The sequence below is a fragment of the Egretta garzetta genome, unplaced genomic scaffold (genome assembly GCF_000687185.1).
Source record: "Egretta garzetta isolate BGI_Z169 unplaced genomic scaffold, ASM68718v1 scaffold297, whole genome shotgun sequence".
In the NCBI taxonomy this organism is placed as follows: Eukaryota; Metazoa; Chordata; class Aves; order Pelecaniformes; family Ardeidae; genus Egretta; species Egretta garzetta.
The window spans coordinates 5,291,829-5,311,476 of NW_009260410.1; the positions used below are offsets into that span (position 1 = coordinate 5,291,829).

Consider the following 19,648-nt stretch of genomic DNA (forward strand, 5'->3'; position numbering starts at 1 on the left):
CAGGATTTCCTCCATGCTGGTCTTTGGATTATCAGTTATCAATTTTGGACGACATTCTTGAGTGAAAAAACCAATTGCAGACTTTGGTTTCTTTATTATTCTACTACTAATTAAGTCATAAGCCGTCACATGTCCGAATTTATCGCTTATCACATTTCTTTTCTTTATGCTTTGATTTGAGATTTGTGGATCATTGCTTTGTTCACCTGTATGTTCACTTTGCTTTCCTCCAACTTCAGGAATCAAAATCTTAACAGGTTCCAGGTTGTCTCCCAGGTGGTTTTTAAATCCACTTCCCATACTCCAATTATCAGCAGAGATTTCAGGTAAGTCTTTAGGGACTAAGGATCCCTCATTTTTTTCTATTTCGTCAATATTATCAGAACTCAAAAGATGCTCATCGGCTTTTCTAGACTTGGGGTCCACAGGAACACTGTTACTTTGAATATCGGTTGTATCCTGTCCATTCCTTTCCTTCTCACACAATAAATTTAAGGAACTGTTTGGAAAGGCATCACTCTTAGAAACCTCTTTTTTGTCCAGGCAACTACGTACATTATCACCACAAAATGTCTGATGATTTAAGCAGATCTCTGTGTTTTTTTCTGCTTGACAGTTTTGCGTATCACTGCTGAATGAAAGGAATGAAGTATGAGCATGTAGATCATCATTTCCAGATGGTCCCATTTCATTAACAACCACATCTGTTTGTTCTGTTCTATGAACAAACATGTCTTCTGAGGTAACATCTGTTTTATTACTTTCACCAGGGACTATATCAGGTAGTGGCCCATATAGTGATTTCAACACATTTTCAACAGCAAGTAAGACAGATTCCTGGGGAAAAAAAAAAACACCAAAACTAAACAGAAAAGCCACACACACAAGCACACTTGAAAATGTAACTGACAGATACTGAGAATATAGAACAATAAGCAAAGTGATCTTATTCGGAATATTTTTCAGACAGATCTGAACAGATGACTGTTGCATTTCAGTTGTTCACACATGCTTAAAAACACTCCGAACTGGACACCCTTAGCCTCAAATATTTTGTGATAGGTATTCTGCTTCACTGGTTTACTCTGATATCACAAAACCGCTTAACTGCTTTCTTTTTAACAGGGTATTGACTGCTTAAACAAGTATCAGGTAAAACTATTCCCACCTAATAAAGAGTTAGAAGCTTATAGTCAAGACAGATGCACCAACAACTTCCCATTTCATGTTAGCATGTTTGTACAGGTGTTTTTATGGTGCATGCTTCCAAGACAGTTTTGCACCAAATGATGGAAATGAAAAGAAAAAAACCTCACAATATAAAAAAGAAAAAACAACTCTTTTTCTAACGCCAAAGGAAAGTTTTGAACTAGACCAAATGTGAGAATGCAGTGTTAATTTTCATAGGAGTGACACTTAACAGGCGATACATTTACAAGATTAACGTAGACCAATACAAAAATTTCCAGTGAAGAAGAGGATTAACATACTGGTGTGACTACCTATGTTTGCTTTGAATAACCACCTGACCTACGTAGCCTCCTTAATTTCTGGGCACTGTTTTTCATATTAATTGCTAATAAGCGAAAGTGACTTTATAGAAATTTATCACTACACAGCCTCTAAAACACGGGCATATATGGTCTAAATTTGAGGTCTTGACAGTATGAACAAGATATCCTGAAATCTAAGTGATGTCAACAATAATCTATACACATAATGCCAAAATATTGCTTTGACTAGAAATCAACTCTCCCCCCTGCCCCCGACCACCTTAACGTATGTGGTGTTTAAAAAGTGGTTACTTAGTGTAATTATGAAGTTCAGCATGAGATTTATGTAGGGACACACATCATAATTCCATGTAGCTTCTCCCACTATAAAGACATCTGAAAACAAAGTGATACACATATATCTAACAGCATGAAAATTATCTTTGAAATCAACTGGGAAATTAATTTTGAATAATCCTCCACTTAGCCTGTTCAATCCTTTTCAAACAAAACAGTTCTGTGATAAAGACAAGCTATCATGTAACTAAAAAAAATAAATAAAAAAATTAGTGGCACTGTTTACCTTCAAACATTTCAGTAGTCCCAGAAGCCCTTATTATGCTTACATAAGTAAAAGGTTGACAACTCAAAAAGAGATTAAAACCTTAGTTACCTTATAATGCAGTAAAACTTGAGTTTTATCAGGTGTTAAATTCACATCCACAGCAGAGGCAGGTAGAGTAATATTCAAAAAGAAAACAGGATATAAACGAGTACTATCCTTGTGCGCCACCAGACTGTAGTACTGTCTAATTAACTACAGATTGATTTAATAAAGAGATGTTAGTAAAGGCGATAAAATACACACAAAGGCATAGAAACAAAATTTGACACTATAAAAGCATAACTGGTTTGTTGGGGGTTTTTTTGAAGTTAGAGGAATGCTAAAAAGGTCCTTGTGGATATACCTGTATTCTGGAATAAAAACCAAAAAGGCAGTTATTGGTGGTTTCCACATCTTCACAGATAAATTAAAAAAAAAAAGGCGACCGAATGTATTGATCACACTTGGAAGAAGAGATGATATGCCTAAATTGGACCACAACTCCAATACTTATCCTCAATCAACACAAATACTATTATTTGTTTGGTTTTTAAAGAAAATCGACTTATATAGCATGCAACTACACCGTTGTCTCTTTCAGCCAAACTAAAGTCCGTTTGAGAATGCAGCACTTGCACCACAGACCTGCCCTTTTCCCAGAACAGGGTCAATTTGTTTCTTTTATTAACCCAATTATAAATTTACAGCTTTTCTCAAACTTTGCTTGCACTTACTATTTTCTCTATAATCCTCAAAAAAACTCCTCCAAAAGACTACAAAATTAATTAGTTGTTTCAGAATTTTGGTCTCATTAACTAGAAGGATCAAATGTAGATCCTTGCATTTCCCTCTAGTATCTGGGATCCTTCAGCAGACATACATACTAGAGAAAAGAATATGTTAATGTGACAAAAAAAATAAATATAGAAAGCATAAAAAATTGAAGAGCTGCTGCAGATTAAATTTTAATTTTAAAATTAATTTTTAATTGTTAAATGTTGTTTAAATAACATTAAACTTATTTAAATATTTTCAAGTTATTTTAACCTTACTATTCCCACAGTCTGTCCTCAGCTGGCACTGAACTGTGGTAATAAGAGGTTCACCAGCAATTCTTCCCCATACATAGCATGGAGATAATAGTTATTGATCTATAGGTTGTCTTCCAAACCCATCAAAATGTATTCTTACAGATGTATTGTTATCCTCACCTGGCCAAAAAACCAAACAATTAAGAAACTGGACCAAAAAAACCCAACAAACAGCACAGTGGAAAACTATCACTTGCACTACTACAAGAATAGCCCTAAATGAAGGGCAATGTATTTTTACTTGGTATGGCAGCACTCTGAATCCCACCTTGAATCTAGGCCTCTGTGCTCTGGTTAAAAAGCTGTCTCTGTCATGGGATTCCAGCTGAGCTTTGAACTCCTGGAAGAACCAGGCACGTAAAACACTACATGGAGATGATGGATTAGCCCTATTTGGCATTTAATGTACCAACACTAGTTCAGGGTTTACATCTACAAAACTTTACTTGCAGCTGAAAACTACTTAACTGTCTCCAGTTTAAAACCTACACGTATACTTTGGCATGAATGTGATTTTCTTTTCTGGGGAGGGCAAGGATTAGGACAGCAAGGCTGCTCCAAGTGAGGTGCTGCAAGGTTCAGTAGTGTGAGAAACCCAAGAGTATCAAATTCTGCCTACACAATGCCTAGCTGTAGCCAATGCTGCTGCACTATCACTTTCATTTTTATCCAATACATACACATATTTAAAGGGAAAGTATGCGTATTTGCTTGATAAGCCCACAGCAAGAAGTGGACAAAATCAAAACTTGATTTTCAGAAGAATTATCTTACAAGAAACTATATAAAGTTCCCTCAGGTGTACTTCTGCAGGCTATACAAAGAAAATCAACTATTCTGGTCTCTTGCATAGAGTATCTGACATTACATTTTTTTAAACAGCCATAAATGTAACCTCCAGCTCTGTGGTCATGACTGCAGCAAATGGAATAGAACTGAGGCACCAGGACCATCAGACTTGTGGAAGAGGTTTCTGTTGGAAATGCTAGTATCTTCACCTGCAATACTCTAGTTATTTTATGTGGGGGAAAAGGTTGTAGATTGCACAGGCGCCTCTGTCCTCAAAGTAGTTGCATTTCTATTCCTTGAATAAAAAGCTACAGGATTACCTTCAGTATTTCCTTCTGATGAACTGGACGATTATTTATAAAAATGAAACTCCTTTCTGAACTTGAAAGGCTTGTCAAAGAACTGTCTGACTCAGCTTTTGGGAGAAATCCAGAAAGATTTATCTGCAATGATAAAACAAATACAGTGAAAAAGTCTTTTAAAGAGAACCCCAAGAAATTTTTTTTAGAGGTGAGGTATTAAAATGAAATTGTACAGGAGTCCAAGTCATTCAAACACATGCATTTCTTCTTGAAAGTTATGATACAAAAAAAAATAAAAGCACTTAAAGGAAAAAAAAAAAAAAGAAAGGGAAGGATGGGTTTGTATTTATTTTATTGATAAATTTCCCATTTGGACTGCCAGTTGCACCAGGTTGCTGTCTGCAGCCGAGGGCTGCGGAGAACAACGCCAGCCAGTTTTAGGCTTGCTGACTGTAGGGCTGCCAACTTACCCCCTGTACAAGCAAAAGGCACGCACTGCTGCCCAACCTAGTGAAGGCAGTAGTGAATTACTTCTATGGGGAAAGCCCAAAACACACAATCCCTCCCTTTATACACACAGGGCACCTTAAATAGCCTGTCATAGGGCATTTATTCAGGGCACCTAAATTTACCTACGCCACCTGCATCCAAATCATCTGACTCTCAAGAGTGCTGAGCACCCACGATTCACAGACTGCAGCAGAACCTGTGAGCACACAGCACTGCGAAGGAGCCTCGGAAAATCACATGATTCGAGTACTTAACATTAACTCCAAGTTTTAAGATTTTGCTGTTGAGATTCTTTAGCTTAGGCTTTTTTCACATCAAAATGAGGTCGATGACTTGTGCTGCTTGTCCCATCACCTCCCCCTCTCCTCAACCAAGCAACTTTGAAACTGTTGGATTGATTTCAATTCAATCTGATGAAGAAGCAGAAATCCCAAAGATATTATATTTCCACAGTTTCTGTGATAACTGACAGCTGTTTGGAGAGGAGAGCCTTAAGATAATGACCTTACTGAGGAAAAGGCAATTGTAACTTTTCAAAAGCCAGGATCCATCAGCATGTAAGAACTGATGGGCTGACCAGCCCAAATACCACCCCACACATCGCCCCGCTGCCACTTGCCTAATCTAATAGGTGAAGGAACACTGGGGCATCATGAGGATGGAGATTTTGGAGCTACGGGAAAGCTTGGAGAATTTTCTGGCAGCAGGGTGGATCACTGAACGCAGAAACCAGACCTCGTTAGCTTTGCTTTTGGCAGAACCACTTGTATTTACTAAAATCCAAATGATCATGCATTTAAAATGGAATTTAAAATCCCTGGGATTTGGCCTATCCTTCCCATTCATCTACGTCACTCGAGCTATCTGCTCATGTGCTCCCTTATTCCCTCTTGACCTTGTAATAAGCATTCTGTGCTAAAGCTGGAGTGTTCTGGTCAGCAACGTCGCACATAACCAAACACCACTGGTCAAGTAAAAGAGGTGTCAAATATCTGTTGGATGATTATCAAAAAACAACATGCAGCACTTCTAGATTTTACTCTGCAACTTTAGCACATCCTCCCTGAATGTTCCTCCTCTATGCTTCAAGCTCCTTTTCTAATTCCCAAGTATTTGTACAAGTCTTTCACTTCCAACAATGTTTTTCTATACAGACAACATTAAAGCAAAACTGAAAGTCTCTAAATAACTCATTTAAGAAGTTGCCAGATTTAGAAATGGCTGACTGCTGTTACTATTTAAAGCCATGCAGAATTTCAGTATGCTCATTAAAAGTTAGCAACAATTTCTAAAACTAGTCAATTATTAGAATTTTCATATAGGAAAGCATATGAAGTATAAAGACAAAATTACAGAGACTGGAAGACATTACAGAACTTTTGCTTTTAAATTAAATCAACTGTTTTCAAAATTAATACTTCAATAAAAAAAACCCCAACTTATATACATATTAAAATAGATCTGTGATGAGTGGACAGTAGAATGTCTTTAAGTACTTCTCTTTTTCCCAGTGGCATGTGTACCTGCTAAACTTAACCTCCACAGAAAAAGAGGAGACTAGGAAAATTTCCTGTGTGAAAGTTTTCAGCCAAAATAGATCCATCCATTTACAAGACTGGGGACGTGAAAAGCATAGATGTTGTTTTGTACGTGTAAAAAGTTGTGTCAAATCTTTATTTTCTTAGTTTTCCTTTTATTTTACAAGTAGCTCCTGACTTTGCATACTTCGGAGTCAGCTTGAAATGTGTTCTCGTTTCATTCAGTGTTCATAATGGAGATGTTCTGAAGAAGGCCAGTCTTCAAAACTGCTGGATCAGTTGTCACAGAAGTTTTAACTCTGCAGTTAGTAAGGAACAGCTTACAGAAAGCTGTTTATAGCAAGATTAATTTTGTCTTCAGAGTAGTCTTTGCAGCAAAGGAGTATGAAGCTACACAATGACCAAGTAGAAAAGGAAAAGAATTAAAGAGCTGCCCTCTGGTCTGTGTACCGAATGTGGGTATCAACCTAACAGGAAGGAAAAAAGTAGCATATGCCTTGTCATTAAATACCTATCCCAATACCTGCACACATGGGAGAAAGAAAGGGTTACACGGGCAACCTTAATTCTGTCATTTCATAGTGTTTGGCTGCTTAATTTAGAAATACCCATGGTTTCTGAATGTAGATTTGTTCATGAGCAATATGCATGGATCACTTATACACCTATAAATGATGCACGTGGTATTTTACACACTATTTAGAGACAGAGAGAGAGATGGAATGTTCCCCAACTTCTATTCAAGGAATATGGATGCCTCATGATATAGCAGAGAGGTAATGTGAGAACTTGAGTGCCTCCTTCAAGCTAGTCCCTTCTAAATACCCCCATGTCTCTTCCCTTTGGAGCCCCCTGCACTTGCCCTGTGGGGCACATCCAACCTGCATTCATGTAAGAATGACTCTGGATGTTCCGTTCAGACAAAAGCAACTAAAACTTTGTAAACTACAACAAGCAACTTTGCTTTTTTCCCCTCATTTCCCTGCATATGTATACTACAACTATTCTGACAAACTCAAGATTTAAGTCTGAATAATGCTATTAAACTTTAATACACACACATATATATTCAGACTTTAATAAATGGATGCAGCATTGTAAGTTGTGTTTAATAGCCACTGTGACGTTACAGATGGTGATTCATCTCATCTGTGTGACCGGTCAAGATTTATTACTATAAGATATGGGAAAATGCAACTTTGAATGATCAGCAGTAGCAAGACTCCCCTTTGTAAGAATGTCTCCAACAAAAATGGAAGCAGAGTAAAAAATTTTTTTAAAATATTAGACAAAGGAGAATATAATGGGGAATTCCCTGAATTTCAACAGGGGTAAAGAAAGCCAAGTGCACTGAATTTTTTGAAAACCAGTTAGTATTTCCTTGAAATACATGTTTAGTGGAAATTGTGCATAACTTGCTTTCTAAGTATGCGGGGGTTTGGCTGCTCAGGTGCCCCTCACTGAAACTGAGGGAATATTCTTTAGACTATAAGGCTAAGAGGCCATCAGGATGAAAATGACAGAAATGCTTAGATATTAATCAGAGCACAACCTGCCTGTGGGCCAGGGATCCCAACTTAGACAGCTCTGAGCAATCAGCAATTCTGCATTTGTCATCACAACTGTTTTTACTGCCATTTGATCAGTGCCACATGAGTCCTGACTAGATGATTCTTGGAGTGGATTTTCAATCACCAAACCAATTAATTTTACAGAGGACAGTAACAGAATCAAATGCATTAATCGGATGTCAATCTGAAGGTAACAGGCTCTTTTTCAAAGTCTCCTTCTTATTGAATATTGATTTAGCTCTCTTCATTGACACACTTTAAGTAGATTTGGGAGAAGGAAGTTTAAACTCACCTCAGGATCTTCACAACAGTGTTGAAAAGGTACCATACTGCCCATAACGGCTGTTCCCAGAACTGACATACAGGCCATTTTGTGATCTGACACCCTGGTCTTCTGCCAAATAACTGCCTGAAACAAATGGCACAGAGTCAAATTTTTGACATTATATTTGTTGAACTCAAGTCATGTCTATGAACATGCATATGCAACTGCACACATACTGTATATGTAACATTCTGTACCTTGACCCTCTTACATTCACAACTTTGTGTTAACACACACGATGTGGTACTTTTTGGTATGTCTTCCCATATTGTATTACTTATTTAGACTCGTAGAGATTGGAAAATTAAGCAAAGCTTGTATTTATGGATATTACATGGTTAATCTGGACTTCCGCACCTGAAACAATTCTTAAAACCTAATAAATAAAAATACTACTTCTCCTCTTAGATATATAGCAGTAGGCTTTGTGTTTTTATCAAGCACATAAATTGAAGGTTTATGACTGTCTCTGGGACGGTGCTCAACATTTGAAGGTGGGCACCGCAATGCTTATGGTACTTATACTTAAGAGATAGGCCATTTTGGTAGACATCAGGCTATTAGATGACCATACATAGCTCTCACCTGGATACTCCAGGTCTATGACAAGGCTGCTACTTAGAAAGGAAAGCAGTTTCTAAGGAAGTATTTATAAGGAAAGCAGTTGTTTGTCTAATGAAAACTTCGTAGAAGTTAAAAGGATAAAAGGATATCTGCTCTATTAGCTACATATCTTGTAATACTATTGCAAAGATTTAATTCATACAGTAAGGCAGTATGAATTGCAACTTGCATCAGAAGTTACCTGTCAAGTACACAGAATACAGCTAATACAGAAAGTATTAGCTACTTTGGCAGGTGAAATTTTGTCTCTCACTAACAAGAAGTCCTATACTAAACAGCCACAAATTTAACTCTGAATCTGCTGACTTTTATTGCTACGTATCAACAACAACAACAAAGTTTTGCTTACTTGGCTTACTGCTTCTAGGCAACTGAGACTGCTAGATTCAGATCCACTTTATATCTATTTCTGTCACTGTTAGCTGACTGGGTGTATTTCAATGTGCAACATTCAGGCACAAAAGGAAAAAAAAATGTAGCAAGTGGCACTTTAAATCTGGTGTTTCAAATAGGTGCTAGTTGTCTGATAAATTCAAAATGAGTTCACAGTATTCTGGTACAGGATGTTATGTGAAAGCATGGTGAGTGAGCAAAGAATACACATGCACCCATCTCAAGAAATGCAATACATAGCCTTAAAATTCCACCTGTCCAGTAGGATATTTCCTGGCCTTGAGGGGTGAATTCCACAGAAGAACACAGTGCTCCTGTAAAATGATATCCTCTTCCTACAGGACAGGTGGGATTGTAAAGCTTTGAGGCTGTTGAGCCTAAAACTATTCCCCAAATCTTTAATTTTCCATTTCCAGATCCACTCTGCAGCATTTGTGAAGTGGGGCTTTTTAGTCCTGCCTGAATCTAACTCACCTCCCAGACACCAGCCTGACAGCCCTTTGCACATGCTGGATCTCAGCTCATTCACCCCACAGCAAGTGTGAACTCCTCAAACATAAAGGACAATCTATGCCGGGGAGGGCAGCGAACACAAAAAGGGGAGAAGAAGAAACGAGCCAGCAGAGCCACGGGCTGGGTGTCCACAGATCTGGCAGGGAGAGCCCCCACCGTGCTTTCGGCAGCAGCAAAGGACAGCCTGGGGCTGCCCAAAGCATGCTGCCTCTCAGCCTCTCTCCTCTACACCTGCTATAAATCTCCTCAAAGACATTTTGGACAGATGAAAGAATTTGTCCTCTTCCTTAGAGCTCCGCTTATAAAACATATCCTGTACTGCTTCTATTTTAAAATTCATTACTTAAAATGGAAACACAAAGTGCCAAGCAATATTTTCTTTACTGGATATATTTTAAATTAAATGCATGTGACCAAACTGAGAAAGGCACTTGTTACATGACTAATATAAACATCACGCTGTTTATTTTAGGTTATACTAGTGTGATGCCACAGGTACAGATATAAATCTTAGCTGCTGATTAATGCAAGGTTATTGCACTGCTTGACCTGCTGAATGATTGATACTCAGGACTGTGAAAAGATCGCTTCAGTAAGGTGGTTTTAAGAAAGCTGTGGAAATGAGAACTTATTAAATACAAACTTGCTAAAAGTCGATACTGTTAATAAGTTCAGGACATATTTTTAACTAGTCATATATTTATTAGATATTAATACTCAGAACTATAGATAAAATTTTAGGAACTATTTACCACTGTAGGTTAAATTAAAGCCTACATACTAAAGAGGCCAGGCAACTCCTAAATTTACACACTATATAAAGACAGAATAGATTGTGTGTTCATTTTTAGCCCTGACTGAACATTATGGAGCAACAACATAGGAATAGCTGGTAATTTAAAGGAAATTATTTTTCTAGACTCTCCTGATGTATCAACAGGTACTAAAAAATCCACAAAGAAACAACACCTGTTCCACTTATTTTAGAAAGTGCCTGTTTCCATGAGGTTCCTGCAATACCCTATTTTTTTAACCTTGCTTATACCCTTTAGTTTAGCTAAAAATACACACCCGCACACACCCCCCATATTTTTTTTTCTAGGTCATATAAAGCGGGTGTCCATCATGAGCCAAGGAAGAATCTGACTCTAGTCAGTATGATGACACTGCAGAAACAGCCTACTCAAAGATATATTATTACATATGGCCCATCTTAGGTTTTGCTAGACCTAGCCAAATATATCCCACCTCCCTGTTTCATTGAAAGGGATTACACGATCTAGATCTTACAAAATGTCATAACATATATAAAATCTATTGCACATATGCAGAAGATAAGTGTGTGTGTGTATGTGTGTTTTCCACCCCCACCCAGCCCTAGGATATATGCATACTTTTTTGGAGGATGACAACGTACATGCATACATCGAGCAGGTACCTCTGTTAATTCAGGATGCATACACATAGCCCAGGAAGATTCCTTGAAAAATGTGTAAGGAGGGGAGAAAGAGTATGTCACCTCTTCCCTGCGGGGTCCCTGGTATATGGCACTAAGGAGAACAAGAGCTGTTCATTATTTGTCACCTCAAAGGCACCGAGGAAGGACAGAGAAAAAATGCAGCCACTCCTTGTCTCTGACTATCCTTCACGTTTTAGAACTTCTACCAGCAGCCACAAGGATTTGCAATCACAGAAAAAAGAAAAATCTCAGTTAGAGCTGGGGACTGGATGCTGTTGCTGACTGTGGCTACTTCAGTGCAACTATGATTCTACAAGTTAAACGGACTCATCCCATTTAACTTATTACTACATAATGGCAGTAACTTAACCAAGTGGACTTCTACTACCCAGAAACCATCTAATTTTTTATTTATTTTTGTGACAATCATTATGTTATTTATCCTGTAATAAAGTTTGAGGGTGTAAAAGTCTAGTAGAGCAAGCATTGCAGGTTGGTAATCTGAGTTAGCTCTGTAAGAGAGAACTGTATTTCACAGTCTCTCTGATTTTGTTTTATATGCTTCAAAAACCTTGTCACCCTGGCATCTGAGATGTCACTGCAGACAGTTAACTCTTTGGGCCAGTATGTTCCTTAGCTTTCCCAACTTAAAACCTAATAGTTTATTAGGCTCCAACAAAACTGAAAACATCACTGCCTACCTGCTAAAGAGGGCATACAAACAGGAACAAACTAGGCAATAATACCAAAAGTTTGAATCCAGCCAAAGGGAAACAAGACGACATCACCTTGTAGAATGCGTATATCCTCTTTTGCTTATGATGCACAGACACCTAGCTGCAAGAGCTGGCACATTCTCTGCAGTAGAAGAAAACCTACCAGCTAAGATCAAGACAACACCAAGTTAAAGTCTTAACCACATTCTTTAAAAACCCAGCCCTGAAAAGTGTCGATGCTCTTTATCAGCTCCATGCCATAACTGGTATCTTGCTTTAACATCAATGCTAAGTTATCTCACTAAAAGAGAGCTCTTGCATAATCTTCCCTTGAAAACACAAGTCACGGCAGTTTTTCAGTTTAGTATAAAGAAAAATAATGCAACTCCCTACATAATCATAACTATTTTCCCCATATATTTTACACTTGCTCCCAAGGAATCAGTTGTCCCATCCATTTCATCAGTGACAGTGGGACAACTACCAGCAGAGGTATGCAATAGAGAAACTCAAGGCACCGTTTCTCCCCTCATCAGATGCAGATGACTTACCTATCTACCTGAAGGGCATCAGCCATTACAGCTATTAAGACAACATTGTTCCACAGCACTGCTCACCCTACAAATTTTGACTTATTTCCTACTCAGATTTCCCTTCTGTGATACAAGAGCACCCTCTCAGTGAAAAGGCTTTCTTGAGCATCAAGCAGAGGAGAAATGCTTGGATGTGGGAGCTGGAATGTAAGTTGGGAGAGCAGCTAAGAGATATTACAAGGAGCCAAGGACCTTCAACTGGTAACACGTCTTCAGAGCCTTTCAAGAATTACAAAGGCTATAGAGTTGTAAGTTTTTTGGCTGCTTTAACCACACATATTCAACTGTGGGTAATTAAATTCCACTTCCATAGCAGAAGGAAAAAAACCCCAACCAAACAAACCTCTAAATCAATTAAACTACTGACAAAAAACCACAGAGTTTCTAATCCTAAACTGTCATTCAGAGGATGTACACTGTTACAGTGAATTCCACTTAAGTAAAAGAGGTTTAAAAGACTTTTGTAAAATAGTGGCTAACAAACGTAACAGAGAACATACCTAACTGTGACAAAGTGCATTGGTAAGGAAGAGGGAAAACTCCCAAGCAGCTTTAGAAACATCCTTTTTCTGCTAACCTTTCTTAAGCATACAAAGTGATCGTGAAAGCCTTGCAAGAGCTAAAGGCACATCTCAGATTCTGCAGCACACACTGCATGCGTGAAACAGTAATTGTTTTGAGATTTCAGACATATACTGAGCTGTCATTTGAAAAAAGTGATGGATGAGAAACTGGAAACCTCAAGGAATTAGTAATAGGATATAAAGCATTTCACCTCTAGGTCACCAGTTCAAATTCAACCAGGTTGGTACTGACCAAAAGTAGTTACCATCTGGCAGCTGTTCCCTGGCTGATGTAAATTGAGTTGAGGGTCTCAGTGCATTTCCTAGTGGACAGGTGTCCTCATCACAAAACCCACCATAATTAACTCTCTGTTTGGCTTTCTCAAAAAACTGAGCTATGTTCCAGGTCAGCATGAAAGCATGTTGGCTGCAGATTCTTAATCATTATTCCTCTTTATAGTTTAAGATACACAGATTAGGGAGGTACTTAATCTATCATCATTACATTAAACAGAGTAGCCTTTCTAACTCAAGGAGCTTACGCCCTGCTGTTTCTGCTCAATGCAGATTTCTTTTCAACATGCAGCTACAACAGAGTTTGGAAGCACTGAGAGGGAATGCAAAGTATAAACCCATTATTAAAAATGCTAAATTTAAAATCCCATTATTAAAAATTGTAAATTTACCTTAATGCACTGTACAGGGTTTGTGTGGCAAGATTTTGATGGCAGGGGGCTATAGGGGTGGCTTCTGCTAGAAGCTTCCCCTACACCCAACAGGGCCAATGCCAGGTGGCTCCAAGACAGACCTGCTGCTGGCCCAAGGCTGAGCCCATCAGCAATGGCGGTAGCACCTCTGGGATAATGTATTTAAGAAGGGGGGGGGGAAATCCTGTGCGTTTGCAGCCAAAGAGAGGAGTGAGAATATGTGAGAGGAACAACTCCGCAGACACTAAGGGCAGTGAAGAAGGAGGGGCAGGAGGTGCTGCAGGTGCTAGAGCAGAGATTCCCCTGTAGCCTGTGGTGAAGACCATGGTGAGGCAGGCTGTCCCCCCTGCAGCCCATGGGGGTTAACAGTGGAGTAGATCTCCACCTGCAGCCCGGGGATGCCTGAAGCAGGCTATGACCCCATGGGAAGCCCCTGCTGGAGCAGGCTCCTGGCAGGACCTGTGCCCCCATGGGGCGAGGAGCCCAGGCTGGAGCAGGTTTGCTGGGAAGGCTGGTGACCCCGCGGAAGGGACGCACGCTGAAGCAGTTTGTGAAGACCTGCAGCCCATGGGAAGCACTCACGCTGGAGAAGTTCATGAAGTACTGTCTGCCATGGGAGGGACCCCAGGGTAGAGCAGGGGAAGAGTGTGAGGAGACCCCCCCCCCTTGAGGAGGAAGGAGCAGCAGAGACAACGTATGATGAACTGACCCCAACCCCCATTTCCCATCTCCCTGTGCCACTGGATGGGAGAAGGTAGAGAAAAATTGGGAGTGAAGTTAAGCCCAGGAAGAAGGGAGGGGTGAGGGGAAGGTGGTTTTTTTTTAAGAATTGTTTTTCATTTCTCATTATCCTACTCAGATTTGATTGGTAATAAATTGAACTACTTTCCTCAAATCAAGTCTGTTTTGCCTGTGCTGGCAATTGGCAAGTGATCTTTCCCTGCCCTTATCTTGACTCAGGAGCCTTTTGTTATATTTTCTCTCCCCAGTCCAGCTGAGGAGGGAAGTGATAAGAGTGGCTTTGGTGGGCATATGGCATCCAGCCAGGGTCAACCCACTACATGCACTTATGCTTGTCTCAAAAAACTCACACTTATTACAGAGGATTCAGACAAAACAAACTGGTTTTGGACTACTGGATACAGACTGTAGGTTGAGCTTATCCAACTTTGGAAATAAGAGGAGACTTACCATAAAGAAAAAAAAAAAGAAGATGGCATCCTTTAGGTCAACACTGATTACAACCACAAAGGGTGTTCAGGGAAGAATACCACCCACAGTTATAATAATAGCTTTAAAATGGACCTCTTGCATCCAGAAGTTCTGACCCGTATCTCTTTCAAGACACAAACAAGACACTGGTCTAGGCAGAACTGTGTGTAACCAAGGCTTCAAAATATTATGCATGAAAAACACTGGGGGGAAAAAAAATATTCCTTTATGAGTATTTTTCCTCAACAGGAACTGGAAAATTTATTGAGTCTACTTATGGCCCATCTGTGCTTTGCACAAGACATGGGACCAGTTGTGTATGGTATGACCATCTAAATGGTCATGATGACAGGCACCATCTAAGCCACCTGTCAGCCCCTATTGTATCTGAAATCGTTAAAACAGGTATAGTTATCATCTGTCTTCTCATTTCAGCATTTGTGGAATAAAGGCAACTAGAACAGAATTAAAGTATTCTGTACCATTAGCCTTTCAACACACAAAGGCATTTCTTGAACATCAGTGGCTTGTGAGACTGAGTCGAGGGCTACTGGTGTTAAACAGTGAAGAGTGTGAAAACTGCTGTTCCAGGGAAGAGTCTTCTCCACCTTGAGTAAGGTACAGCCAGAGCTCATAGGTGGCTATAACATGGCATTTCAGGCTGAAGAGTTTGACTCGGTTTAAGCGGTAGCTGACTTTGGAATGTTCTTAGCACGCCTCCAGATAATGTTAACTTTAAATAAACTTGCTGAATACTCATGTAAATTATTTCCATTTGGCTGTCTCATTATTCAATATGCTTTCAAGGAACATGGTGATGAAAGAAGAAAAATACCTCTTTCTAACATAACCATACTGGCAAGAGGATCAACATTATCAGTATTCAAAGAATGTCTTGGCAGGATAAACCTTCATAAAAAGAAGGAGCCCTAGCTAATCCAAGTTGTCAAAATAGCAATAGTACTTCAAGGGTTGATCTGCAAAGTGATTCATTATTTATTGCCAATACAAACAAAACATTCTGAGCAGAAAAAGCAGTTGAGCATTTCCTATCTCAGAAAGCCACTGATGGAGAATACACAACAAGTGAACCCTAGGATGTCTGATAAAAGGATATCTATTTTCTTACTTACTAGAAAACAACCCAAAGGCAGGAAAAGCATTGTGGTTCTTCACAGAAATCAGATGGTAATATTTTCCAAACTAACACAGATATGAAATGTGGCCCAATAACAAGAAAAATTTGAAATTTTGTTCAGAAGCACAAGACACACACCTTTAAAAAAAAAAAAAAAACAAAAAACATGGTGGAAATAAAACATGCGATGTATTGTGCAAACATAAATATATTCAACAGCTCAGTAAGAGGCCTGACTTGTCAAAGTAAGTTTCTGCTAGAATCAGTTAGGCAACCATTTTCAGATGCCTAACCTCAGATACTTCTGTGAAAGTTTCAGCCACAGTAAAGCTAGGGCTACACTTTCTTCCATTTTACTTTCATTTCTTATAAAATATAAGACTTTAAAGACTTTTTTTTCCTCCCCCCCTAACATGTACTGGTTTTGTCATTAATTTTCAAGATTTCTTTGAAATGCACTTTCACTTACACTTTTTTCACTTACTACTCTTTCGACCCATCTTTCCTTGTCTCCTGTAATACCTCATCTCTGCTACCTTCTTGCTCTTTTAAGCCTCGGAACCCGATCTTACTCCTGACGTGTATCTTCTTCCATTGCAACAGAAAGTATTGGCTCAGCCTCAAGAATCTGGGGTTCTAGGAACTCCTCTGAATAATTCCACATACAATTTTTTTAAACTAATATATAATCTATGAGCTACATGAAAAATAACACCATTCTAAGAAGCTGATTCTTTGTCCTAGTACATTTCAAAAAAAATATAATAGCCTCCACAAAAAAAAATTCACAAGCAACCCTATTCAGTAGAGTATTCTAGCACAGACATATATATATATCACTATAAGAAAAACACCTTCTGATCTGAATTTATAATTTTAATGACAGTAATATTTAGCATCTGGAAGAAAAAGAACTAATGAATATTCATGTTCTGTGCTATTATGGTAAAACGGATGCATGTAGACCTGCAGAAAGTTATTATGTATTGGAATTTCAGAATTTTAAATTTCTTAAAGGTATGATGCAATAGGTAATTTTTCATTTTGTAAGGAATGACAATAGCAGTAGAAACACTTTTCAGACTATTTTAAAGCATTCACAAATACACAGACTAAGCTTTCTGTACAATTTCTTAAGCCTTCAATTTTCCCTGCTCAGCAATAGCTACTGAGCGACCTCTTGTGTTGATACATGTCTGAGCAGTTTCTTACTTGTTTCCTTTTTTTCTAAAAAAATTAAATTAACATAAAGCTAGCAGTGCAAAATGAAGAGCTCAAAAAATCAGCACCATCTCTGTCGTTTCAATGAATAATACTGCTCACAGGTAGTATATATACTCATTTATTTACCTACTCAAATTGTGTATTGAAGAATTTAACTCTGAAGCTAATAGGATAGGTAGTCAAAAACAACATGCAATGGCTACTAGCATGCTGCTATCCATATAATTTTCAAAGTAGGTATTGTGAAAAAGACATGTGATCTACTTCTTCCACATTATTACCGTTGTATTAAAAAAGTACAGAAAAAAAAAGAAAACCAAGACATTTAATAGTCTAATCAAAGGGGATGAAATCAAAATACCATAAAAAAAAATCATTTGCAACTTGTCAGAGAGCAAAACCAAACCACCAATAAAGGACAAAATTAGTTTTATTAACCAACATTTAAGACCTGTGAGCCACTGCTAGATAAGTCAAGGAGCTTAACACAGTCTAAGAAGTGCACATCCCTGAAAACTCTGGTTTCAAACTTTCTGCAGTCCCAATGGAATAAGACTGAAAGTAGCTACACTTTCTCAGCTTTGGAATAATAATTCTGTAGCCAGAAGGCTGGCTTTTTTTTTTCCTAATATCGACGCTTTGCTATTTAGAAATCCATAGAGAAAAATAATCAGAGCATGTTATACAACTCCAGAAAATTATGGCCAATCTGCTGTCATTTCAAGAAACTACAGCATCATGCATCATTCCTACCAAAAGGGAATTGAAGTGTGAATGTTTAGTTGATAGAGTAACTGATCAAAATTGCTCAGTGAACAGGCCAAATAGCAAGATCAACAAACAAAATTATTTTAGAACAGAAAAAGAATTGCTGAATGATCTTGCCATGAGATGTCACTCTCTACTTTGTGGCAACTTGCAAATTCTTCAGCATAGCTTTTTTCTCAGAGGTGACAAAACCAGGAGTACAGCCAATAAAATTAGCTATGTTAAATTGGGTTCAGGTAAATGAGAACTGCTCAATGTGTCATTTCTGTAGTTGTGTGTGCAATTTCTGTAGCTGTGTTATGAAATTACTGTTCAGTATGCTGTGGAGTCAAAGTAGCCTCCAAGCAGCCTCTGAATCTGTTCCCCCAAGTCTAAATAAAGAACTACCTCAACTAAAGCCTACTGTTATAACATGTTACTTTTACTTACACCAATGTTGCAAATTGTTTTGAATTTTTTAGCCTTTTCAAACAAAACCATCATTATGCATTAAGTCCTTGTGACTCAGCATACAGCAAGCTACCTGTATGTGCTATAGTGTCTATCCAGATATGACAGCCTAACCAAATAAGTTTTGAGAGTTTTTTTTCAGTTGGCTTAGGTTAACACTTATCACGCCCTGTGGCCTAGTGAGGTCTCACTGCTTTGTTCTGCAGACCACCACCACCATCTTTACTAATGAATAGCATGTAAAATCATTCTTGTACTACTGGCATGTAAAATAATCTGTAATCGTCATAAATACACATCTATGTAAGGGAAGAAAGAAGTGGAAGTTCAAAACAAACCTATGGTGAAAGAAAATTCCTAGGAATGAAAGATTTTATGTAAGTATTAGATGAACTGCATAAATTCATCAGAAACTGAGCCTTAAGACAGCCAATAGAGAAAAACTTGTTATTACCTTATTATGTGTAAAGGTTATCCTCACATCTGGTTTTATGATACCATACGCTGTCAGTAGATCTTGGACTTTTTTCAGTTCTTCCTTACATTTTCTATTTGTTGAGTAAAACTGCTTTCTTACAGGAAGATTCTTAAACAACTTTAGGACTGTTACTGTAGTACCTGCAAGCAAAAAACCCAAGTAGAAATTATACTGAAGGCATACCACTGACTGGATATTGAGGAAACTTCATTTTACTTGAAGAGACCTGTCTGTATGCTGCTGTATACAAAATAAACCCTAGTGACACTAAATTAGATTATATTATCATGAGAAGAAATATACCAAATTAGCAGTCATCCTCCCCGAAAAAGTACCTATAGACCTCAAGAGCTGTGATTCCCCTCCTTTATTTAGAGTTATGATTGCAGCATTAAGCTTTCTTTCATACACACTGACAATAGCAAGAATCAGCACTAAAGGCAGCTGAAGACTCTTAAATTAACATCCATTAGCAAAATGATTAACAGACTAGAATCTAATCAGACACATCTGGAGGCAAAGAAACATGGAGTTCAATTAAGGCCCTGCACAAGCATTTGCTTTAGGGTAGTACCTGAAGAGCCTGA

At 38.3% G+C, this 19,648-nt stretch overlaps 1 protein-coding gene across 1 annotated transcript in view; it reads right to left on the minus strand.

Moving 5' to 3' along the window:
* PMS1 (PMS1 homolog 1, mismatch repair system component) overlaps positions 1 to 19,648 on the minus strand; it is a 46,789-nt gene that overhangs the window by 16,169 nt on the left and 10,972 nt on the right. The window contains 6 exon segments of the mRNA XM_035899028.1: positions 1 to 837; positions 2,167 to 2,310; positions 3,457 to 3,528; positions 4,298 to 4,420; positions 8,191 to 8,307; positions 19,038 to 19,201. The exon segment at positions 1 to 837 is cut by the window's left edge and continues 24 nt beyond it. Of these exon segments, the coding sequence (XP_035754921.1) occupies positions 1 to 837; positions 2,167 to 2,310; positions 3,457 to 3,528; positions 4,298 to 4,420; positions 8,191 to 8,307; positions 19,038 to 19,201 (1,457 nt within the window).